Genomic DNA, 26,271 nt, shown 5'->3' on the forward strand with positions numbered 1-26,271 from the left:
GCAGCAGCAGAGGGTTGGGCTCCCACTCATCTGCGGCGGCTACACACGCAAAAGCAGTGTACCCCCCCAAAGGGTCTGTCCTAAAAGGAGGGGAGCACACATCAGGAGGAACAACAGTAACAATGTGGTTATTTAATCTTCTGTTCTATCTGTTGATGGTCCCAGGCACAGAACGGGGCCTTTTCAGAGCAGGCTGTCTTGCCTAAAGGCCGGTAGATAGATCCAAATGTGCATTATGGAAAAAAAAAACGTATGACCTTGTCCCTTCTCCTCACAGCCCTTTCTAATGCTCTTGAGACCAACAATGCTACATGGACGGCTCACGCTGTGAATAACTCATGTTCTCTCTGACTGTCACAGTGGTCATAGTGTCATTACGTCCCCTCCAGTTCACACGACAACCCCGGTGCATTTTGAACGGGGATGAGTGGATCATTTCCTCTGCAACACAATAAAAATATGCTAGGATCGAGTTACATTTGCTCGTCTGTTCCTCTCTTCTAATTTCTTTTTTCTGACCAGCGTCGGAGTTGTTTTAGGGGAAAGTGTCACTTTGCAATTTCGAACAGGGACTTTGCGAAGAAGTTGTAATGGGGTACACACAGTTAATAAATGCTTGGTAATACAATTACAGGTAACTTGATCAGTGAAACAAAGTAATTTAAGATGAAGGCATATGAGGTGTTTCATAATAACTATTGTATGTCCTCAGCAATCATGCAATGATCTTTTAATAAGTTTCTTAAATTATCCTCATAGTTCCAGTTGATAAATGATCAAACTTCTTTAGATTCATCTGATCATTACTGTATCTTGCTTATATAGTGCTGATACAGTTATTCTGTCTTTTGACTATTGCATAACAGCCAATGAAAGGCCACTCTGGACACGTAAAAAATAAGGATGTTTATGTTTCCATATTTAGCTGCAGATTTTTTAAAACACAAGCCAGTATTTATCCATAAGCAGCATGCATAATTGAAAGCACATTACAAATTTGATATGATTTTTCATCTGGATATCTGTTTTCAGAGCTTTGTGGATCATACCAGCAACTGAAGGACCAAACTGTCCGTAGATCCAGTGACAAACAAAATGCCAGAAAATTCAACACGATCCTGCAGGTAGGCTAACCATCACAATTCTGTCTTTTAATTTGATTTTGTGTTCTTTCGGAGCTAGCTAATTTACACTTTGTCCTACTTCTTTTCAGCCTCTGAATCATGGGAAATGTTGAGAGCCAGAATGGGGACCATACCCTTTACCGTAACGAACATGGCTATTTGTCACGTAAGCACATGTCTCGGTCTCTTCGCATCTCCAACAAACAGTCCAGACGCTCTCGACATGCTTCATCAGGGAAACTAGAGCACAGGAATTCTGAAACGAGCACACGCTCAAGTAGCACCCCCAGTATCCCACAATCCCTGGCTGACAATGGCCTGGAGCCCTTCAATGAAACGAATATCCTCCCAGACTTTGGAAGCCCCATTTGGGTGGACCGTGTGGCCATGAACCTGCGGCCTGTGTCCTTTCACAATGACCTGGCCAATCCCTCTGTGCACATGAATACGATGCACATAACCCTACCTGGCCCCACAGCAGAGGAGGTGCAGGATGAAGACGCGTACACAGGCGAGGTAACATACCTTCAGAAAACTCGGGATTGCTCCAAGGACACTGTCAGCTTCAAGAAAAAGAGGTCCAAGTCTGCAGACATGTGGCGAGATGACAGCCTGGAGTTCTCACTGTCTGACCTCAGCCAAGAGCACCTGACAAGCACAGAGGAGATTATAGACACGACCAACGAGAGGGACTTTACTGACTGCAAAGGACACCTGCAGTCCAGCCCCACGGACTCTGCTGACAGGACAAACTCCCTGGACGAGCTGTACAGCCAGAAGTGCCCTGCCCGCAGGCAACCCCACGGTCGCTATGCCAAGTGGCATGACGCCAACAGGGCTATCAGAGAGGGTGAGGACGATAAGATGATCTCCCCATCAGAGGAGGATGGGAACACCTATGGTGCATACACCCTCCCCTGCCGGCGTTCCCACTGCCTTTCTGAAGGCCTGAGCAGCCACCAAGCTGCCATGTGTGCCAGTATGCAGGGCAGGAGGGCACAGACTATACAGGTAAGATGTAGAGCAAGTTCACATTGTGCTGCTCTTTTAAAATACCAATTTGGCTCAAATGATCTTTTAAAGTGGCTCAATTCATAGAAAACTGAACAAACTATTTCCTGTATCCATGAAAGTGTTAACAGTGTATTTATGTCCTCTTGACACTCTCTTAAGTTGAACTGTTAAAGCTGTGTCATGGCTCCTTTATGCTCCTTGGACAGAGTAAACTGTGCAGAATCTTAATGTGGTCTGGTGGCATCATCAATAACACAGCTCCCCTCCTTTTATTTTTTCCTCCCATTGTGTCCGAGCGTTTCCTCTGCTGCATTCATCTCATAGATAATACGCTGCTGAAACTGATTAAATGTAAAAATAACGCTTATGTCAGGGGAGCACTGTGTCGTCTCCTGATGAAACTGTTGTTTTTCTTGGGCGAGGAGACTGCAATGATGAGAGGGAGGGAGCAGTGCTTAAAGTCACTCCCTGTTTGGAATGCCTCGGCCTTTTGTCATGATAATTAGGGGAGGCCTGCGGAAGAGTGTAACAGTAAAACGTGTGTGGTGGCCCTGTCACTGCAGGGCACCGTCAGCCCTAGAGAAAGGAGCTCTGGAGCGCATGATTGGGTCATGTGACCAGATGGAGATACCAAGCTCAGTGTAGCCCCCTTCATCTCCCAGGAGCCTTTGGCTATGTGGGGAGGAGAGGGCAGACCCTGCGGTGCCACAGGGAGGGCAGGCTGTACTCGCACAACAGCAGACGCTTTGCTGCGAGTAATTCATTTTGAGCAGAACCTCAGGATTAAGCAACCCATGGACTCTCGTTAGGCCTCTTTACTCACAGTTTTTGCAACATGTTTAGAAGAATGGCTACATGCTGTATGTACATAGACAGCTTAGTTGCCAGTGAGGGTAGCAGTTATTGACAGGCTTCATTCTTAGTGATGAAGACAACGTGGCTGCCATGCCGTCTCACCTCTCTTGTGCTTCTGCCACGACGCAGGATGTCACTGCCGGAGAGGGTAGTGAGTACGAGGACAGCGGCATCGATGGGGTGACTGTGGAGGCAGAGCAACACTCCAGACGCTACAAGACCATGTCAGCCTCCTTCTCCGTGTACTCGGCGGCAGGCAGGAGCATGTTCGCTGGCAGCGACAGTGGCAGCAGCAGTGGCGGTGGGGCCAGCGAGTGTGTACAGGGCGTGTACGAGAACTTTCGCCAAGAACTGGAGATGAGCTCCTGCCAGACGGAGAGCTTGGAGGAGGCAGGGTCCGCCCTGAGTGACGAGCAGAGTACTATGAGCTCCACCTACCAGTCTGACCCGTTGCTCAGCGTCACCCAGGGGATGGTGCGTAAAGCTGGCAGGCTCGCCGTCAAGAACTTCCTCGTACATAAGAAGAACAAGAAAGTGGAGTCAGCCACAAGGCGCAAGTGGAAGAGTTACTGGGTTTCCCTGAAAGGTTTGTTATGCCCTCAATGTGTCCATAACATTTACATTTTATTCCATAATCTCAATATTAATACAGCCCAGATAACACGGGACACTTTTGATGTAGTTTTTTTTGCTGACATACAGTAGCTTATACAGAAATACTTCAAATCTAATCTAACCTCAATTTACAGTAGCTGAGTAAACCAAGCTTCAATTCAAGCATGATAGAAAACCTCATTGTCAAATGTATGCCACTTGACTGGGCTTGAAATCAAATCAGATCTCTCATGATCTCTCATGATCATGATTCCTCCCTCGGTGACTTATCAGCCATGCTGCACTTCTTTTATTTGGCCACTGGAGAGCAGAATTAAATTGCTTTGAGCAAATCGGGCTCTAAAAAACAAAACATGATTGTCATTGTTCACCTTTCCTAGAGATTGGGCCATCACGAGCTTATGCGGCCAATTAGCATATTATGCATGTAATGTAATAGATGTTTTGGTTTTCCAGGTTGCACTCTATTCTTCTATGAGACCGATGGCCGCTCAGGGATCGACAACAACAGTATTCCCAAGCATGCCATCTGGGTGGAGAACAGTATTCTCCAGGCTGTACCCGAGCATCCCAAAAAGGACTTTGTGTTCTGTCTCAGCAACTCCCTGGGAGACGCTTTTCTGTTTCAGGTAAGAGAATGCTTAAATGTCGTCTGTGCTCTGTGAATAAGTGCAAATTCTCCCAAGTACCTTGACCTATATGTAGTGTTTTCTTTCCTTTCATGCTCTCTCAAGTCTGATTTGCTATAATAATTAGCAATGAATCAACTCAGGAAAAGCAAATAGAGAGCTTTTTATCTCAAATGTTAGGGAGCCGTTTGTTGTTGTTCAACCTCTGACCTTTCCCTGTCTGTCCCCACGCAGACCTGCAGCCAGACAGAGCTGGAGAATTGGATCACAGCCATCCACTCGGCATGTGCCACTGCCGTCGCCCGCCTGCATCACAGAGAGGACACGGTGCGCCTGCTTCGCGCAGAGATCAAGAAGCTGGAGCAGAAGATAGACATGGACGAGAAGATGAAGAAGATGGGAGACATGCAGCTGTCAGCTGTTACTGACACCAAGAAGAGGAAGACAATCCTGGATCAAGTAGGTTTTATCCTTCTTTCTCACATGGCTTGTCTGTTCCCCGCATGTCAGGCAGTTATGTGGGATTTTAAGAAGTATCATCCTGACTGAAAGAGTTTGGAAATTTGATTGGCCCTCTGAGGAAGTCAGGGAATATCAAGAAAACTTCACAGAAGAATATTAAATCTTGTCTCCAAAATTATAGTCATTATTCTTTTAAAAGTTTTTTGCAATCTTATTAATCGTTCAGGTTTTGCTTCTTACTTTTGTTGCCACTCATTGGGCCGAATCCTTAAATGTGAAAACACATCTGCAGCAAAAATATATTCAAATGAGTTTAGATTTTCCTAATGAGTCAGATTATTTATTTGTCATTCAATTGAGGTTAAAAGTACTGCATGCAGCTTGCCAGTTTTACTGGTAATCAACCTATTTACCTAACTTTTCTAAGCTGATAAGAAATGTAACAAGCTAGGAGGGATTGATAAAAGGGTTGTCTGGATTTAGTAAAGTAGTAGAAAAACACATCAACACAAGAGCTCTTGTCATCAACCTTCTGCTCCTCTTTCTAACTGTTGAACTTTAAAGGGTAAGATATCTTCTCCAGGATGAACTTTGTCTTCACTTAAGAAGCAAAATAGGGTAGCTCTCAAGATTTATTTCACTCTGGTCTGAGGCTATAGTGACAATAACAGCTATTATTTTCATAACCTATTAAAGTTACGCATTGTTTGCTTAATTACAGGTATCGCATGAAAGTAGGTATTTCAATATCAGTCAGTTGTTTTGATGCAAGAATGGAGGATGAATTGGAGATGGACAGAGAAGCAGGGAGAGGTACAAGGGGATTAAGTAACAGATCTCAGAGGTATCATCCGCTAGAGGCTGCTGATGCTACACACCTATCGGCCATTAGATTGCTTTTTGTTTTGTTTTTCAAACCAGTATGCCGTTGGCATCAGTTGATTCTTTCAATTAATTGCAAAGCTCGTATTGTCTTCTAATAGATCTGTTTACAGAGAAGGGAGTACGTGGTTGGAGCAGCTCTGTTTGGCAGTGTCAGGTTTCACATTGTGCAGTGCTGAATGGATATAGGCCCGCTCCTAAGAAAGCTGAAACACTCCCAGCCTCTATCTGCCAGTGGAATGTGCAGTATTGTTTCTTTCTCCTCTCTGGCTACTTGGCAGTGATACAGAGCCCTCTGCCATGGCACTGGCAGGCTCTTCCGAACACTAGTTCAAAACCGTGACTGGGTGGGGACGGATCGGTGAATAATCACAATGTACTGCTCTACTGCCCCAGTAAACATCAAACCATTAGGAACCGAGAGCGCAGGTTGGCAACACTTGGAGTAAACTGGTTACAGAGTTTCTTGAGGCGAGAGGAGGACTGCAGTTGACAAACTAGAGCCCCGATGAACAATTAACTGGATGTTTATTTGTGTCCCTCTCATTCTGCAGATCTTCCTGTGGGAGCAGAACCTAGAGCAGTTTCACATGGATCTATTCCGCTTCAGGTGCTACCTGGCCAGTCTGCAAGGTGGAGAGCTGCCCAACCCCAAACGCCTCCTGGCTGTTGCCTCTCGTCCCACCAAGCTGGCAATGGGCCGACTGGGGATATTCTCTGTGTCTTCCTTCCATGCACTGGTAAATATCATCTTCATCTTTATCAAAGGTCCTCATTAAGTCTGGTTTTATGAAGAATCGTCACGATACACTTTTTACATAGCATCTTAGTTTTACCTCTATTTATGCATTTATCTGCAGCCATCACGAATAAGACTAGAAATCAGTGAATATTTGAAGAACCAATTTGCCAATGTGTAGCTCAAGTATACTTCAGCAACACAAACTATAGCTGTTGCTGGGATCATACCTGTAACCTTTCAGCTGTGGGGGGGGGGGGGGGGGGGGATCTCTCTTAACACTACACTGCCCTTATATTTAGAAGTTCCTTCGGTACTGCATCTCCCTCAAAACACACACTGTCATCTCTAAGTACACCAGGTCAGTCTCCTGGCAGGGCAATTGATTCTAGAAACTAAATGCATGGCTTCAAATTTTATTTTCTTTCTTCCACGATGAGCAATATTTTGGAGCCTGGGTCTCACACAGGGCACCTGTTGAAGACGTTTTGGTTCAGTTTTAGCCTCCCACTGCTGTGCTGTGTGCTACACAGCTAAAAGCACCGGTAGTACAGGAAAACATCTATTTGATTTTTCAAAGACATGTTTGCAGATCAGTGAGGCACCACCAACGCAGTGCTGTGGAGCATGTGGGTGTTTGAGCTGCAAGATCGCAGGCTGGGATGTCTAACAAAAGACACTCTAACAGCTCTCTTTTTTTATCTTTCCTGTTTCTCTCCCCCTCTAATTTCCTCATCTCTACTTCCATTAATACTTGCATCGGCCCTACGTCCAAAAATGACACAAGTTGACAGAACAAAACAAGTCATCATTTAAAGAGCTTTTTACTCTTGCTTATTTTCACAAATGAGTAGCCTAAAAATGAGGTTGTGTAAGAACCTGCATGAGCCCAGTACTTGTGTGTGAAATAGTTATGACAGCCCAGTATCTGTATGTCGACTTCATGCTGATGCACATGCGATCCCTTGTTCTCATTCCTCCTCAGTCTGGTGACATTTGTATTGCTTATAGAAAACCTACCGTTTGAGCCCTGACTGAGTCATTATATTTTTGCAGGTGGCAGCTCGCTCAGAGAACGGAGTGAGACGGCGAACACAGGCAATGTCTCGTTCCTGCAGCAAGCGCAAGAGCAGGTTCTCCTCCCTCTGGGGTCTGGACACTACCTCAAAGAAAAAAACAAAAGCCCATCCCAGTATCAACCAGGTCTGCGATATTTTACAGTTACTTTCTAGTTTCAATGCAATCAATAGCACTGCCTTGGCCAGTAAAATATTACATTTTGCCTTTTCCTCAAGCATTTATCCTCCACATCTCTGCTTAAGTAATGACCACTTCACCTCTTTTTTGACCCAGCAGGTCTTTGCTGATGGAGAAGAGCTAGTGAAAAAGCCTGTTGATGGCGTATTTGTTGATCCCACCAAGGACAATACAGTAAGGAGGATTCTCTGTATGCATACACTTAACAGTGACTTGGAGGGCAAACACAAGTGGGAACTTACTCACTAGATCATAAGTCAACACTGACGTTAATGAAATATTATCCCTCTATTTTCCCTGAGTAAGCAGCAGAGCCGAGGCCCAGAGGTTACAACTATAACGGCTATTATTTTTCCTTTCTTTCCTTTTAAGCAAATGTAATATACTATAATATATTTAGATGGGAGGAATGATTAGAACATACTTGTTAAATCATCAACCATTTTAATCGAAACCAAACTTTGCAGTTAAACATGTTTACATAGTAAAAAACGATTCTGTACTAAAGCAGCTGACTGAATATGCCTTTTTAATGTCTCTGTTCTAAGAAAAGTGAGGATGGAACTGTGAAAAGCCTTCCACAGCCCAGCACGGAAAGTGATATCTGGGTCCCTGACCACCTCACCCCCTCTTGGGTGTGTCTGCCAAATGACCAGCCAGTGCTAACCATCATCCAGCCAGGGGAGTCGGCACTGTGCGTTCTGGAAACCATCTGCAAGGTAACAGTGGCCAATGGCCTGACCTGAACCACAGTTCACTCCAGCGATGTTTGCATGACAAAGATGTAAAGACACTTGGAAAGCACAAGACTTTTGAAATGAAAGCTACGGTCTGGCCTCTCATAACATCCTTAAACTCGACAAATAGAAGTTATGCACGGTCAGGAAGTTTGTAATCTTTATTTCTATTAACATTTTTTTTTTTGCTACCTTCTAATCCGCTCCTCTTTCCTGCATCCCACAGGCTCACCAGCTGGATCCCACCAAGCACTACTTGCGACTCAAATTCCTTATCGAAAACCAAGTGCAATTCTACATTCCTAAACCAGAAGAGGATGTGTGCGACTTGGTATGTAACTACCTGCTTGATCTTATCTCCCCTTCTCCACCAGACTTTTCAAGATTATAAAAGGTAAAAAAATGAAACGCTAGTAATTTCAATCACAGCACGGAGAAAACCACAGACCATAGGAGCATCCTGCGTTGTGAATTATTAATAGGTTTTGTCTTTTTATCCTTTCGATTGCACATCTCTGGAGAAATGCCTGCCTGGGAGGACCATGCATCAAAACATAAATCTATTCATGGAGAGCCTGTAGTTACTTTTGTATTTCCATCATGTAATCATGACACGTCATAGACCATCCTGCATAAAAGACTCTGTGAGCTGCTTTGTCTTAGAATACAGAAAATTAACGCTCTCCTTCCATGCTGTCAATAATCCACCCACCAGAATATGAATAAAATAGGCCGTCTCATGATTTATATAATAACTTCTTCTTGTTCTTCACAGCTTTACAAAGAAATTGAGCTCTGCTCCAAAATTACAAAAGTAATCCAGTTTGACAGAGATGAATCCTGCATGATCGGTTACGGTAGGAGCCATTTAAATGATCCAGTGTATTTTCTTTTACATTGACTTCTAAAATAATTTTTTTTCAGCTTATCTCAATGTCAAAGATTGCATATGTAATGCTGTTCTTTTCAGCGAAATAATTGCTTTTCTTTGGCCTATACACCTGTTTTTTGTTTTTTTTAGCCTATTCCCATTTGTACTGCACAAATCCCTCTGATATTTTATATAAGAGTCTCCCTTCTCGCTCTCACTCCACCTCTTCTCGCTTCTCTGCCTCTCCTTTTCCTCCTCCAGGTTTCTCCATTTCAGTGGTGGAGGAGGACGGAGTGCAGCAGCTCTACATCACTGATGTGAAGGCGGGCGGATTAGCCTTCGCCAAAGGTTCATTACACTTCATTTCCATTAAATTAACTCCCATCAAATACATTCAATATGTGTCTGTGAACTGATGATTTACAGCTAGAGACAAAAGAAAAAGAATGTGGGGTGCATTGGCCGTTTTTCTGTTCTATTACAAGTTTTTAAAACGGAGCATTTTTCACACATCGAGGTTAATGGACTTTTTTACGCTACATCTCTTTAGAAATGCATTAGCGCATGTTTTCCAAAAGGTTTCAGAGAATACAGCAATTCTCAAGGGCATTGATTACTATAATCATAACCACACTGCCTCTCACTGGCCTTTGTGAAGGATGCTAAATACGATGCCCCACCACAGCTGCTTCACATCAGTACCCTTATGAAGTTATACTGCAGGGTTGAGTAATTTCAAATGCTGGAGTTGGTCATAGTGCAGATAAAAGTGAGATACTTGCACTGTCTCAGCAGCTGACACTTTACAGGGCATAGAGAGGTGGGCCATGCTTTTGCCTCCGAAAGGCAAAGACGATAATAATGATAATGTGCAACGAATGGTCTCCAAAGTACTATTTTTACTTTATTTGTTTCTACCGGTAATACATTTTGAGAATGAGATATTTGGGAAAGTAGATACTTTTTAATTCAGTGTATGCACACATGGCAGGCAGAACATTCAATCAAAGCTAATGTTCCCACTTCTCAGGTCTCAATGCAGGGGATGAAATACTTCAGTTGAACGGAAAAGACTCTCACAGTCTCAACTTCTCCGACATGAAGGTAGCTTTCTCTCAAGCCTCGCTGGCTTTGACAGTCAACACGCTGCCTTCTGTGGAGCGCCGTCAGCTCTGCTATCTGCCGCCACGGCGCTCCGATGCGGAGGAGGATCTATACACGGACATCTTCTCCCAGAGTCAAGGTGAGAAGCGCCGTCAAATACTGCTGGACATGAAATCCACCTTCTTAATATTTTGTTACCCGAACGCATTTAAAAGGTGCAACTTGGCCCATTCACAGGTCCGATAAGCCGAGGTAACTGAAGAGTTTAACTTCCAAACTTTGATTTCCAGAAATCATGCACAGTGTATTAAAGCCATCGATTGCTCACAGTGTGGTCATGTTTACCAAACCAGCTGGCCTGTAATCGGCTAAAAGAATAACAAATGGACCAGAAAGGCAATAGTAGGCAGTCAAAAAAGAATTCACGCTAGTGTCCTCGGTGACAGCAGTTTCATTTATACAAACGCGGTGAATCTACAGGGTCATAATTAGGAAGGCTGGGAAGCTGCCAGCAGTGTGTTACAGCCCCACTTTGTGGATCAGTTTGATAAGGTCATCAGGTTTTACATAAAGGTCTTCAATCTTAATAAAAAATGACAAAGCAAGGACATGTTTTCTCATGTACTGTACGCTGCTTGTGAAAAAAGCATTCATCTCATTTAAAAAAAGAAAGAAGTATCTTATACAGTGTTTCATGAAGCTCATACATGACTGTTGTGTTTGTTGCAGAGGAGATTCTGGACGACGGAGTGGGACTGCTGCTCGAGAGCTCAGGAGACAGCCTGGACGACGACTCTGAGATCTTCAGTGAGTTTCAGTGCAGAAAGGTAAGAGCACCAGTTTATTCATCGTTGAGTGGATTACGGTTGAGTATCACTACAGAAAACATCTGACAGCACATCTTTAAAATGGTGTCCTTGTCTTTCAAACCATTCCCTTCAACTCAGTTTTATTATGAAATGAGCGCATTAGAACAGTCTGTAACTGGCTTATTCAATCTTGTTTAGGAAAGCGGAGCCGTGTCTATATTAGCCAGGTGTTAATCCCAATCAGATACAAATCTGCATCAAGTTTCTCTTTTCCTTTCATGACACACAGTGGTTTTATCTGCACTTATATAGCATCTGACGTAATGAAATAATCAAAGGGGCCTAAATATTAATGTATGCCCACATTGCTGAATAAAATGCCTCTTGTGCATCTTATGCATTAGAGCAGGGGTCACTAATAGGCGGACCTAGACGCCGTTGTATCTGGACCCTGGACCTAAAACCGAGAGATAATTGACCGAGCACTTCTATTTTAACTGGCGCAGCCTTTCTAGCCTTTGTGGCACTCATTCAGCGGTCCAAGAAACACACCGACCAATTACATGTGTTGTAAATCACATTACGTGATGCTGCTCAGCCAATCAAATATGTGTATTCCGACAAGTTTCTTGACTCGAGTGAGATTTACACACACGGGGGAGAGACGAGGAAACAGAAAGAGGAGTAGGAGAATTACGTGAGTCAGAAGTTATTTCACAAAAGAGAAAAGTGTTCAGCGAGACCAGAGTCTTGAACCAACAATGGACAGACTCTTATATCTTCATTCTTCCTAGGGGCAGTTTAAAACCAGTATGTCTCATATGTTCAGAGACCATTATGATAATTACAAGCGGTAATATGAAGTACCATTATGAGACAAAGCATAACTCTTTTTAGCAAACGTACCCACTTAAATCCGAAATGAAGTCACAGAAAATAAACAATCTAAGAGCCCAATATGATCAGAATCCTAATGCATTCATTCACTGACCAACAATGATGTTCACAGAGAGGAATAGAGCTGAAACAAGTGGTTTTAATAACCACAGATAAAGTCCCTGCACACTAATTTATCTTATTAGAAGAATATAATATTGTGGCTTATTTGGGTGACATCACTTCACACCTGAATTAACTGAATTTAAAGCTGCAGGACAATTCAGTGAAATACATTTTTCTAAAATGAAGTACTTTATTTTAAGATGCACATTTTTTTAAAGCTTTCTGTTTTGTAATTTATTCTTTAATCGAGCCTTTATTTTACTTGAAACATTTATTTATTATTATTTATTATGTATTATTTATAATTCATCCAGTTGACAAATATTGTTGAGATATTATTAATTTGTTGACTACATACAGACGTTAATACAACTGTTGGCTAATTCAATATACATAGGACTAAATCATAGCACAAGTTAGACATTATTGTGATGTTCCGGACCTTTGCATGAGGAAATTCTCTCTTAATGGACCTCGCTGAACTTTAATTGAATACCCCTGCATTAGAGACTCGAAGCAAAGTGTCATGACTTTGAATGTAACAGCCACTTGATGTACGGGTCTTTGATTAAGCTTGCATTCGAATTGTTTAATTATGTGTGGTGATTAGGATAATGTAATGAATGGAGGTGTATTCATTTTAACCCTAAATGAACAGTCAGACACAAATTACAGATTCACAGAGCAGGTTTGGCTAAATAAGTAAAAATCTCAAAGACCTACATTTATCTATTTAGCTAAGTGCTTGTCATGGCTAACATGATGACCAATGCTTCTTATGCTATGCTGAGTAAAAAGAAAGCCTCGCAGTAAAAAACAACAAAAATAAAATAGCTGACTTCAAACAACAACTGGGCTCCTGTTTGTGAAATTCTGAAGGAAAGGATGATATCTTTTTGATCTTCTCATCAAACACTTGATCACTACATCATTTTTTATTTTACCAACTGGATCTGAGGATGACTGAGATCCTCAGTCATCCCACTTGCCCTTCAAATTGTGCACGGGTCTAACTACTGCTCTTTTAACTTCTCTTTTTGAATGAGCAGCAATTAATCAAATATTGTACCAATTCTAGTTAACTGCCGGTGTAATAATTAATAATAATACCATTATGGATATGGTTCGAATGGTGATATAGATTTAGGATGTGAGCAAAATAAGGGAAAAAAAAACTGTGGAGCATTCTATCATAGTGGTGGTTTTAGGGCATATATTGTCTTCTTAAATTGTAACTTTTCAATTAATTTTTTTTAAATGCTGACCGCCCCTCCTCTCTGTTTGAAGCTAGTTCATCTGTCTTTGTGTAATGTTGAAAGTATTTGATGAATCAGTGTAACATGCTGCACTCTGAAAAACTTTTAGGTTAAAATTCAAGTTGCCTGAAACACTGGAATTGCGCCACAAGCTCACTAATAACAGAACAGATTTCTACATATAAAATTGTTTGAGAATTTATCCACTTTGGGCTGTGCTTGACAAGTGCTCCCCTTGTCTAAACCATTCCTTGAACTTCTTGTTGCAACAAATGTTCCAACAGTCAATAGCAACACCAACAAAGAGTTTTGTTTCAAAGAAAAAAAAACGAGGATGAGAGGACACATCAAAGTCGTGAGAGTCAATTGTCACGTAAGTCCTGGAATCTACTCAGAGATGTTTCTTTCAGTTACCGATCTGAAAAAGGGCTCGTTTCTGGGCTTGTGGAACTCATTCCTCATTTCATTTACTACTTATTAGTAAATACATTTTGGCAAGCCTAAACATTTACCACTCTTCATTTTCTTCCTGCAAGATCTCCCACACCAGTCCCTGTATTCACCCTCCACTGCAGCCTGTTCATTTGCAGCTCCCCTCTCCCCATCTCTCTTCCCCCATTCCTGAAACCCTGCATTTTTATTGTACTGCGGTGTCGCTCACCCAGCCAATCCTCTTCCACCACAACCTTGAGGAGGAGACTCCTTCCCTCCTGCTCCCTTGCTCTCTCGCCGGTCTGGAGGATTATCAAGACTCATTTACAATGCTGCTAGATTTGGCCAGATCTTCACACTCACACTGTGTGCCTGAGTTTAGAGAAGGGAGAGAGCGAGAAAGGAGCAGAATATCAGTGACAGAACTACAGCAGACTCTGAGGGTGAAAAGAAGGGGAGTTGGAAGGCTGTAGGCACTGGTGGGCGGAGAGGAGGAGGCTGAGCAGCTTCACTCATCCTTCATCACAAGCACCTTCTCTTTTTTTTTTTAATACAAAAGGAAAGACAAAAGGGCTGAGACATGTGTTGGAGAGGCGCAGTACAGACTTGACTTTTTCCTAAGACTGGAGTCTCTTTCTCTCTGGCACTTTTTCTGGTGTTGACTGTCCACCTGCACTCGGCTATGTCCGTCCTGAAGTGGAGCAAACCCAGCAAGCGCTCCTCAGACTCCATCTGTGACGTGCTTCATCTGGTGAGATTCCTTCCTTGTATCACTTTTCTTTACCTGGCTAGCTCTTGCTAGTGCTGTGATAGATGGCAAGCTGCTGTTGTCTTATTCCAGTGAGCGTAAAACACCTTTCCTTTTCAGCGTTTGTTTCACACCTCCTCTTTGCTGCTACAGACGAAAAAAGAGGAAGCTGTGAGTCACTGTTGTGTCGCAGAATTGCCCCATAATCACTGAAGTGCTCCAAGGGATGCCAAAATGAAACGCTGTATGTAGGAGCTGAGTCTCTACAGCTGACTTGGACTTTGCAACAGTCAGAGAGTCACTGCAACAACGTCAGGGTAGTTTGTCATGTAGAGTTTTCTCTCTCTTGGCACTTCAAGCTGTGATCTTCTGCTTATCTCAGTTTCAAGAGGACAGACGTGTGAATTTTCTCTCCACTCCATCGTGAGTGCCTTCATGCTTTGACACAGCCTTTAATCTATATTTCATTCGTTAGTGGAAATGCTCGTCTCTGGCATCTCCGTTTTTTTTCTAGTTATACCCACAACAGCCCCTCTTATCTACAAATTGTTCTTTTCATGTGATATTTAATTTATCTCCCCCGCGCTCTCTGTTCTTTCTCTTCTCTCTGCCATGTCATGACTGTCCATGCACCCAAAGCTGCCATGGTGTTAATTAGTCCAGATTGTGATTGTGAAGACTATGACTGAACTGTCATGGACTTTTTAGGCTTAGTAAAACTGGTCGAGCTCAGTTGACTAATTGGGCAGGAAAGAATCAGATTTATTTCCATAATTTTCTTTCCTCTTTTCTTGGTATTACATTTATTTTTTTGGGGTTGCAAATTTTAATGCATTCTTCTGTCGAGTGTGTTTGTCTAACTTCTTTGCTGTCATATTGCAGTTCCATTTGGGCTGAATGTACAGTATCATCACATCAGTAAAAGTGATGAGACATGTATGATGGAAGCAGATCTCAATATGATTTGTTTTGACAGGATCTCTCACGCTGATTGTTTGTGTGTAAAAACGTACTGCATTCCACACATCATCAGCGGTAAATGTATTAATAAAGGGATGTTTCGGGGCAATATCTTTGTCAGGCAACTTGGCTTTTTAAAACCTAACCCTCTCCGCAGCTAAATGGTATTGTAAATTATTGTACTCTAACATTACTTTATTAGCAAAGTCATAAAAGTTGACTAAATGCCTATTGCAGCAGCTCCTTAACTATACATTTAGCTACACTAGCATCAGTGCTTTATGTTATATTTAAGGGCATTTAAGCACTTCCCAGTTCATCTGTTGATCTGGGAGCTGCTTGGTTATTTTGGGAACATTGTCAAGAGGGACAAACTGCTGTTGTGTCTCACATATGGATGTGTCTGCCTGATTAGATAATAATGCTGATAAACACTGTCATTTGCAAAGATGCGTGACTGTCACTGGATAACACAATGTTATTTTCATTGTATCTAAGTGAATGGCATCTAACTTATCGCTGTTTCGACCTAGTGTCCACTCATTGGTGCAAGTACAAACATTTAGTCTATCAGTTATATGAACAATGCAAATGTATATATGCACAGCAGTGACAATAGACTAGTAGCTCAGATCATCATTAAGACTGTTTGTATCGGAGAGTAATACCGTTCCATCTGCTGCAGCTGTTTGGAGGTTATATTCTTATTTCCCAGAGGAGCTTGTGGGTATGACAAGATACATTGCTTCTTTCTGACCTATAAAAGTTATTCTAATACCAACCAGAGACCTGTCCGCTCACTGTTATGCACTCAGTGGTGTCAGTACCTGCGAGTGGTCCCGTTATGTGGATATAACTGTTTGTACCCTGCAACTCTCTCCTTCAATCTTTGTGTTACCTACTTTAAAATAAAAGGTATTTCATGTATTCTATTATTTCTCATGAAATGGATTAACATTTTGATGGGTATGAAAGGAGTTATTTTTATTGCTTTGAATGTGAAAAGCCAAAATGCTCTTATTGTTGTTATGACTGGTGAGGCTGTAGCCTGTTGCGAACAGAGTAACTGTGTTAAGCCGTGTGGGCTGTTGCTGAGTGGAGTCTATTTTTGTCCAAAATGATAGTCTAATGCACATCAGGGCTGGTCTCCCCGGCAACCCATACTGTATGTGGACAGACACTGTTGTGTGTATATTTTGATTCTGTGAAAGAGATGAATCATTACACCACCGATCCGCCGGTAGGAGGACAACACCAGGGAAAAGAGAGATGTGAGTGAAAAAGAGAGAGGCGGAGAGTCATTGTTATGACAGCGTGAAAATAGACCAAATTACTTTTTTTTTGGAGCTGCCTCTTTCTAGGCTCACACTCTGCAGTTATGATCCACACCTGCAGGTAATATTTGAGGTGCTGGCTCTGTACTGACTGATTGATTTTTCCTATTATGAGGAGGTTGGAGTTACATAATTGCATCAAATTTTTACGCTTTTTGGTCACTCATTTTCTTGTAGAGTACAGAACAAGTCGCCGCTTTCTGCCGCAGTCTCCATGACATGAATCCCACGGAGTGTGTGTCCTCTTCGCCTAGCCCGGATTCACCCTTCCCACCACCTGCAACCCTCCGACAGCTCTCCGATGCTGACAAGCTCCGCAAAGTCATCTGTGAACTCGTGGAGACTGAACGCACCTATGTCAAAGTACGTATCACTCATCTTACTTATAAGGGGCAGTTGGTCTGTGTGAGTGAGCGTGTGTTCCTCTTGTCCATCGATCTATGTTCTGTCTGCCTCGGGTTGTGTTAGCCCTACACATTACCTATTCCACAAGACCGATCCATATTTATCTCTGTGTCCCAGGAGATATGAGGGGACACAGCTGTGCCCTTGCCTGGATATTGCCTAATCTTTTTCTGCCTGGTTATAAATGTGGCTTGGTTGAATAACTGGGTTAGAGAGGGAATATAATGGGATAATGTCAAGGCTATTTCAAATGTTATACCTCTTTACAGCGGGCACATATATACGTATTATAGAAATCACATTATGTATGATTCATGGTGTATTTTACAACCTTCATAGGGGATAGCTTGATATTTGGTGGACTTGGCCTATTTGTTCTAATTACCCAGACATGTCAAACAGACATGTGCGTGCAATGTATGGGTCTCTGTGCAGTTTGCAGTAGTGGGACTTTGTAGCTTAACTGCTCCTGTAATATAGGAGTAGACAAAATAATGGAAGGCAAGGTTGGTGTTTGACAAATACTGTGGGCAACATACCTATCGTATCCTTGCTGACATATTGCTGTTATTTCTTTAAAAACGTAAAAAAATTTGGGCACAGATGATTTTGCCTGCTTGGGGCTTTTCTTTTTTACTCATACCCACAAGTGTACTAGCAGAGTTATAATATTTGTGTGATTAAGATACTTCAGATTAAACATAATTTTGTCTATTCCATGTAGACATTTGAACTAACAAAGAACTACATTTTATTTTAGGCTACTCTTCTTTAAAACCAGTAATTATAAAGTCATTAGGAGGTTGCTTGAGTTGATTATTAGATCAACTATAAAAAAGGAAGAAACATGTAAATGACAGTGCAATGTTTTGTAGAACTAGCCATCCTTCTTTGGAAAGGATGGCTAGTTCTACTTTTTTGGCAGAACTACTAATTGATCTCATCGGCTTTCTTCAGATCAGCTTCAGTGAACTGTAGCCACAGTCATTCATTTCATTTCCAAACACCTGCTTTCACTTTTTTTGAAGTGAATCCGCTAGCTCCTCTATCTTTGATCTATTAGACTTTTCAGACTATCCCTGCAACTTAATTAGGGGGCGACCGTGGCTTACTGCAACCGTGGCTTACTGGATAGAGAGGGTTGTCCGCCAACCGGTTCGATCCTCGGCTGCACCGTGTCCTGTGTCGAAGTGTCCCTGAGCAAGACACTGTAACCCTAACTGCTCCCCGGGCGCCTGTCATTGGCAGCCCACTGCTCCCTATATATACAGGGATGGGTCAAATGCAGAGAATAATTTCCCCACTGTGGGACTAGTAAAGGAATGTTTCTTCTTCTTCTTAATTACCTATTCAGTTTTGTTGTGAGGAATATTTAAGCCTTATGTAAAGCTGTTTTTTTGTCTGTTATCCACATCATGACTTGGGTAACCCTGAATCAATCACATAATTTACTCTTCTCTCGCAGGATCTCAATTGCCTCATCGGGAGATATTTAACCCCACTACAGAAAGAGACCTTCCTCACGCAGGATGAGGTATGTCAAATGCTCCCTGTGAGCCTTTAAAATGTGGTTGGCTTTTAAATGCCAACACTGTTTGAATGTTCTAAGAAAAGAGGGTTACATAATCATGTGACGAGTAGCCGTATACGAGGACAAGAGGGGTGGATGATGAGAGAGAGGGAGGGAGGTTTGCGAGAGATGTTTTACATGTACTTGTAATGATGAAATTCATTTGATTATTTTAATTTTGGAGTTTTTCCATGCGCTAACTGTAGCAAGGGACTAACATTGGATGCACCAGATAAGGACTATATTAGATAAATATAAATAAATACTAAATAGATATTAAAAAACACTTTTTAATGAGGAGCATTGATTTTGGCTTTGCTCAAATACCCTTTTCCACTAGCTGGATGTACTATTTGGGAACTTGCTAGAAATGGTGGAGTTTCAGCTCGAGTTTCTCAAGACCCTGGAAGACGGGACCAGACTTGTTCCTGATCTAGAGAAATTGGAGAGAGTGGATCAGTTTAAGGTATACCAAAAGATATGACCGTCAACCAGCATTTACCCATATGCCATAAAGTATTTTATAACTACTGGTTAGGTAACTTCTCTTCCCTTTTTCACAGAAAATCCTCTTCTCCCTGGGAGGCTCTTTCCTGTACTATGCAGACCGTTTTAAAATCTACAGTGCTTTCTGCGCCAGCCACACCAAAGTCCCTAAGGTCCTTGTAAAGGGTGAGTAAATGTACTCTTTGGGCGACATTCCTCAAAGGAGAGGATGCATTTAATCATCAACCATCTGCCATATCCTGCAAGGCTCCATAAATCTGCTCTGCAGAGTTGTCAGCCAGACAGTTGTCCATTTGACCCCTGCATACTTTGAAGCTGGTGGCTCTGAGGGCTAAAAGCCCAGCAGCATTGTATCATATATAATAAGCGGTTTTGAACATTTTATTCTCTCGCTAGAACACCCACTCCCGTTGGCTCTTAATGGCTTTGTTTGCTGTATATACATTCAATGAGTCAACTAGCTATTGGCCATATTGAGTTTGTGAGGTGTTATTTGTTATAAAGCTGTTTTTAAGGCCGTTAACAGATTATATCTGCCCACTTGTGGTTGCATGCTCTTAGATAAAATGACTCGTCTACCAAAAGCATGAAACAGTTAAGTCCTTTTGACTTGGCTGAAGGTCTATGGCTGTTTCTAATGCTAAAAGTAAAATAGAACAATCAAATACTGGGTCTGGGTTTGCACAAGAGCAACATGTTTATGCCATGAATATCAGGCAACATAAGCTTCCATTTTCAAAAGTACAAGCTTTATTACTGTGAATAACATACCTTAAATAAAATAATACGGGTAGCCCAAAGAGTAAAAGACAACACACCAATCATTTGTGGAAAGGACAAAAAAAAAAAAAAGTGTGTTGCATTAAGTGTTTTATTGGTCATTCCAGCCAAAACCGATCCTGATTTCAAGGCCTTCCTGGAGGAGCGCAACCCGAAGCAGCAGCACTCTTCCACCCTGGAGTCATACCTGATCAAACCCATCCAGAGGGTGCTGAAGTATCCCCTCCTGCTGAAGGAGCTCTACTCGCTCACAGATCCAGACAGTGAGGAGCACTACCACCTGGATGGTACGACCCTGTCACAAGGCTGACTGAGAAGATGAAATCATTTTTGACAGAGAATGCATACGTGTAACAATTCAATGCAAACCATGTTGTTTTCTGCTTGTCTGCAGTTGCCATGAAAGCCATGAACAAAGTTGCCAGCCACATCAACGAGATGCAGAAGATCCATGAGGAGTTCGGAGCAGTGTTTGATCTGCTCATCACTGAGCAGAGTGGTGAAAAGAAAGAGGTAGGTTGGACTAAAGTGGCTTGGCTCTGTTCTGTCATAGAGTACATGTGGAGTGACTGCTGATATTTTGTTTTTTGCCAGGTGGCTGATCTTTCTATGGGGGATCTGCTACTCCACACCAGTGTGACATGGATCAACCCCCCTGCCTCCTTAGGAAAATGGAAGAAAGAGCCCCAGATGGCCACATTTGGTATGTCAGAGATGATTTCCCTCCATGATTATGTAATGAGAAGGTCTAAGTCATATGCTTTAAGCTTTGATTGACAACTTGTGTGTTTTTTTTGCATTACCGTTTAGTGTTCAAAATGGCAGTGGTCTTTGTATGCAAGGAGGGATCCAAGCAGAAAAAGAAAATGGTATGTTTTTACAGAAGTAAGAAGCAACACCAGCGCCCATTTAGAATAAAACACATTTTGTTAAGGCATTATAAATTCACTGCCCATGTGCCACTTTTAGAATACATCTGATGGGGGGGGGGGGAATTAGATTCTACGATGCACCGCGACTCTCTCAAACGATTATGACTCGATGCAGAAAGCTTTCTTGCAATGTTGCACACTTTGGAAACGGGATAGAACATTCATCTCGGCGTGTTTACGGACACAGCGGTACTCTACAACCTCCCCAAAGCTAACGTCGGGTGGTAGTATCACGTTATGCGGGACATCTGTTACCACAGCATCTTGTGTCACCGTAAACGTGCACTTTATCACTATATGTATAGTTTTACCACATGTTCCAGAAAGCGTTATTTGTGTACGAAAGCTGAATGCTCATTGCCTATAACGGGAGGATTTGTTTTGAAGCGAAGTCTATATTATTTACTTGTGAATAAGAGCAGCTATGTTATGTCACATGACTCAGAACATGCTGAATTGTGTTTTTTCTACGAGGATGCTGCTACAGGCCCAATTTTATTTATTTTCCTGTTGGTTCTCTTTGCAATGCTGGGATATGTAACACTCCAGTTGACACATCTCTTCTATTTGTTACTAATATTGAATTAATAACAGATAATAGAAGTAAATTCATCTGTTTTTGAATCATTACAAATATGCAGTGTTTAAAAAAAAAATAGCAGATAAACACAGTCATAAAAAATAAACCATGTATATAAAAATTTTGATGGATCAAGAATCGATAATCGTTTTATAATCGCATCGTAGCCCTCTCAATCAGAATCGAATTGTGAGGTGCTGAGAGATTCCCATCCCTAGTCACGTGTTAAACCAACCTTAATAAGGCTGATTGAACTGGAAACAGCTCGTTTCACAAGTATAATTTCAGATTTCCTTTTGTTTCAATGATTGTAGGGTGGCTCCCATAGAGTCTCTGTATCTTCAGAAGAAAAGGATCCCTTCAGATATCGTCACATGATCCCAACTGATGCCCTTCAAGTCAGATCCTTGGCCAACGCAGGTAGACAAGTCAATGAATAATTTACAGCACTGTATTAAAATATATTCTCCTAAATCCAGAAATGATTATTCTCACCAGATTGCTCTGTACATGAGATCATGTGTGCGTGTCGATTACTTCCTCAGATGGTGACGGCTCGGCTGTGTGTGAGATTGTCCACACAAAATCGGAGTCAGAGGGAAGGCCAGAGAGGACGTTTCAGCTGTGCTGTAGGTGAGGGTCCCCTCAAATAGAGGTAGAATTCCACTGGAGATTAAAGCTTGTGTGACACTGATACAGTCCTATCTGCTGCTATCTACAGAGTGACAAACTGATAAACGTGCCCTTCTATCTCCCTCAGTTCTCCAGAGAGTAGAAAAGACTTTCTGAAGACAGTACATTCCATCTTGAGGGAAAAGCACCGCAGGCAGCTCCTAAAAACGGAGAGTTTACCCCTCAACCAACAGTATGTGCCCTTTGGTGGAAAGCGCCTCTCTGCCCTGAAGGGAGCCCGTCCAGCCATAAATAGAGCAGGTACATGCCAGTCAGTGGCTACATTCACCTTGCAGCTCCAAGTGTCTAACTTCTGATTTGTTCTTTCTTAGCAGACACAGATTGGATGCTTTGGTATAATGTGAACAAAAAATGTCTGCTTTTAATTTAGAGATTAAAGCACCTTTTAAAGATTGAATTAATGTGGCGAGACACCGACATTCAAGCTTTTATTGGAAAAAGTCTTAGTTATTCTGTTCCGACACCATTGGGAGATGGACTTTAATGCTTTTAACTTCAATTCATAGTTTGTAACTGTAACTAAGAATCATCAGTAACACTTTCTATGACGCTCATGTCTATAATGCGCTATGATGTGCTTATAGTATTTGTACTTATAAATAATTGTGAATATTTGTGAGTGGTTTTATAACAACACTCATAGCACAATATAAAGCATTTAATAATGACTTATAAGGTCAAGCACCAATACGTCATAATTGCTGGTCAGGATCATAGTGTATTATAATTCCCATAGTTGTAATAAATTATAATCTTTTCATAATACATTATAATCACTGTTATAATGCATCATCATTACCCATCATTATCAAGTTACCCGAAGTGGTTATTGTTTGTTTTAAGTAAAGTTTTTACAAAATGTATTTTACAACAATTATAACAATTCTTGTATACTTGCATTTTGTTTCCACTTAAAACAATGACCACTTAAAGTTCATTATAATCACATAATGTATTATAACAATGCATTACAAAAATATTTTCATAACATAGTTATACTCAACCCTGTCCAGACAGGACAACCTTTGTTATACTGTGCTGTACAGTATTGCTCATTTGTTGATTAATCAATGGACCTTGTTTTTTTTATTAATATAGTCCTCAAAATCTGAAAAATGACTAATGTGATGTTAAAGTAAAAGCTTTTGACCTCCTGTTGTTCTGCAGCATCTGCACCAACCAGGACTCTAGGCAGGAGGAAGTTAGTGCGCAACCGTTTCACTATAGACACCGATATTGTTTTTGACGGCGAGCCCGGACAGGACCTCGCTTCACCACAGGAGCCTGACTCAAATCAGTTGCAGCGGGACAACGAACCAGATAAGCTCCAGCAGCCTGAGTTAGCAGGTGACACAGACCGCTGGGTGGAAGAACAGTTCGACCTAGAAGAATACGAGGACCCGGAAGTGGTGAAGGAGACAGACATCCTTAGTGATGACGATGACGAGTTCTGCCAGACACCCAGAGCGTCGTCCGCTGAGGTCGACCTGGAGGCCCCCGTCATGGCTTTGTCCTTGGAGAGTGAGGAAACCAATGAGGGCGAGAGCCTTAAGTCCGCAAAGGCCAGTGGAACACCTGATGACGTGACGCTGTCCAACACAGACGAGCAGAGCGCCGTGATCGATGACAACGTGGAGGATCAAAAGCAAACGGAGAAGGATGAGATTTGGGTAAGAAGGCAGAAGTCGGGTTCGTCCCCAGACTGTGGCACATAAAAGCTGAAGAGGACCGGCAGACAGCTTTACATGGGCTCCATAAAGATCAGTCTTCAGGCTTCACAAACAATGCATGGGCATTGACGTCGATTGCACAGCTAGTAGAAGTTGTATCCTTACTTTTGCTGAATGCTTTTTGTACAGGTAAAACCATCAGTGGAGCAATACAGGAATCAAGAACGAGGGAGCTTTATCCCAAATCAAATGCTGGTACATAGAAGTCAAGTGTAAGCTTTCAGAGATGAACTAATGGTACAATCATGGAATCTAATCAGTTGCTTTGATTGGCATGGTTTGCACATTTGGGCAGCATAATATAGTCCTGCCTGCTGTTGCCAAATTGTGAGAACATTGATATTTGTTTTGTTTGTGTGACTCAGCGATATTATCATAGTTAAGGGCTGTATATTATTTGTCCTTAAAGAAATAGAATAACTGCAATGGACAGTGTTGTCTTGCATAGTTTACTGTACTTGTACATTTTCACATGACTATACACTGACATGTTTTGGTAACAGTTTTGTTATGTTAAGAGTTATGTAAAATATATGATTTTGATCTCTTGTTTCACAGACAAAGCTATCTTTTTAGCTTGGGAAATATTTTGTTTGTTCTCTTGTTACATTTAATAGTGGAATTATGTAATAGCCCCTATTGCACAGAGGCTAGGGGGATTTTTAAATAAGTTGTAACTTAACATAATCCTGTTTTACTTGAATTTGCTGTTTCATGTTTGTTTTACTGTGAAACCATTTTCTTGTATTTTTCCTTTTTACTCTTCAGTATTGCCATTTAAAGAATGCTAAATGTTACATTTCATTCTCAGCGTGCACACTCTGTAGAGGATTTGCACACCAGTTATTATAAAAAGGTATTGTGTTCAACAACACTGTTCACTAGTAATGGATCACAAAGCAATGTTTTTGTTTTAATTTATTCATATGTAAATTAATATGTTAGCAAAAAACACAAGTAATCATATTTTTTTCACAAAGAAAGTCCAAATTTGCTCAAGCAATCAAGGGGAAAGACTTACAGTATGCCTGAACAGTGAAAGAAGTCATACTTGTAAACAATTCATTGTGCTACTAAGACTGCATTTTTATTACTGTGTATATAGAAAAATGTATTGATATCACAATAAATACAGTTGTTTCCTACTTATAATTCAAAGCGCCTCTCTGTAGTAACTCATAGTTCGTGTTTTTCCTAAACAGCCTAACTCATTTCCTGCAGCTCTTTAGACATCTTCCCTGAAAAACACAAATGCCCAATGTGCTCAGATATGCTTGAGAACGGTGGAACTATGTAGCTAATCGAAGAACTTTAATCTTAAAAAAATGGTAAGAGCCACTTCGAGTGTTTGCAAGCCATGACTGATTAGTGTCTGAATGAGGGTGAGGGAGCTACACAAAGATTAAGGAATGTCTAATCTGTATAGTTTTCACTTCAGGCATATGCTCTCGCTTGAAAATAAAGTTGTGTGCATGCATATATCAGCTTAGAAATGTGAAGACTAAAGTAAAGTTATCTTGAGAAATGGGAAATCCTGTGGTGTACACAATAAAGGTTAAAGTGAACACATTGGGCTGAATAAGAAAACGAGGAGCCATGCTCATGGAGTTCCACTCCACTTCTGGAGAATATTTTTTTGTATATTTGAATATATTTGAATATTTTTTTGTGTTGAGCAACTATTGTATATTAAGTGTCTTTCTTAGTGTTGGTGAGGGTCGGTTTGTAATTTCCACGGCTCTTTTTTGTCTAGAAAAGTCATTTTTGAGAGATAAAAATGTAGGTTCATCTGTCATAAACTCTGCTAAACGAATTTAAATAAATAAAAGTAAAATCATGCCAATCACAGAAAAATTGCATTAGCAAAGATGAACAGTGGTCAAAAGTAGACTCTCTGCAGCACTGACTGAAAGACGCAGTTACTGGGATATTTGCTCCACAACCCTACAAATATCAACTGAAATCAGGATCCCTGACGACAAACAACAAACATGAGCTTCACCAAAATGGCATTTACTGGAGGGCTATTGTGTTGTGTTCTGTAAAGTGTCCACCACCCCCTGTTTGTTTGAATGGCACTAGACAATTGAGCAGTTGATGATGAAGGGAGATGACATCTTTCTACAGGTGGCACATCCAGGGCTTAGCAGCGGAACTGCATTTTGAACAACAATAAAGCTCTTGCAGACGTTCAGTGTTAGGCAGGTATGTATGAAAAAGAGCAAGACAATAACAACAAAACAT

The 26,271-nt window shown here is 41.5% G+C and overlaps 1 protein-coding gene across 1 annotated transcript; it reads left to right on the forward strand.

The window, feature by feature from the left end:
• Positions 1-1,223: 1,223 nt before the first annotated feature.
• LOC142959153 (rho guanine nucleotide exchange factor TIAM1-like) lies at positions 1,224-24,510 on the forward strand. The gene is made up of 26 exons (XM_076100353.1): positions 1,224-2,135; positions 3,123-3,579; positions 4,065-4,237; positions 4,472-4,696; positions 6,136-6,321; positions 7,377-7,523; positions 7,677-7,751; positions 8,126-8,296; positions 8,541-8,645; positions 9,090-9,171; positions 9,447-9,533; positions 10,216-10,428; positions 11,019-11,116; positions 17,008-17,193; positions 18,701-18,769; positions 19,146-19,271; positions 19,369-19,477; positions 20,200-20,379; positions 20,487-20,605; positions 20,687-20,795; positions 20,903-20,961; positions 21,919-22,024; positions 22,150-22,237; positions 22,365-22,537; positions 23,465-23,535; positions 23,596-24,510. Exons 1-26 carry the CDS (start codon positions 1,224-1,226, stop codon positions 24,010-24,012), a joined length of 4,743 nt encoding a protein of 1,580 aa, XP_075956468.1. The 3' UTR covers positions 24,013-24,510.
• Positions 24,511-26,271: the final 1,761 nt, after the last annotated feature.

This window comes from Anarhichas minor, unplaced genomic scaffold (assembly GCF_050575085.1).
Source record: "Anarhichas minor isolate MPS153535 unplaced genomic scaffold, ASM5057508v1 ptg000026l, whole genome shotgun sequence".
NCBI lineage: Eukaryota > Metazoa > Chordata > Actinopteri > Perciformes > Anarhichadidae > Anarhichas > Anarhichas minor.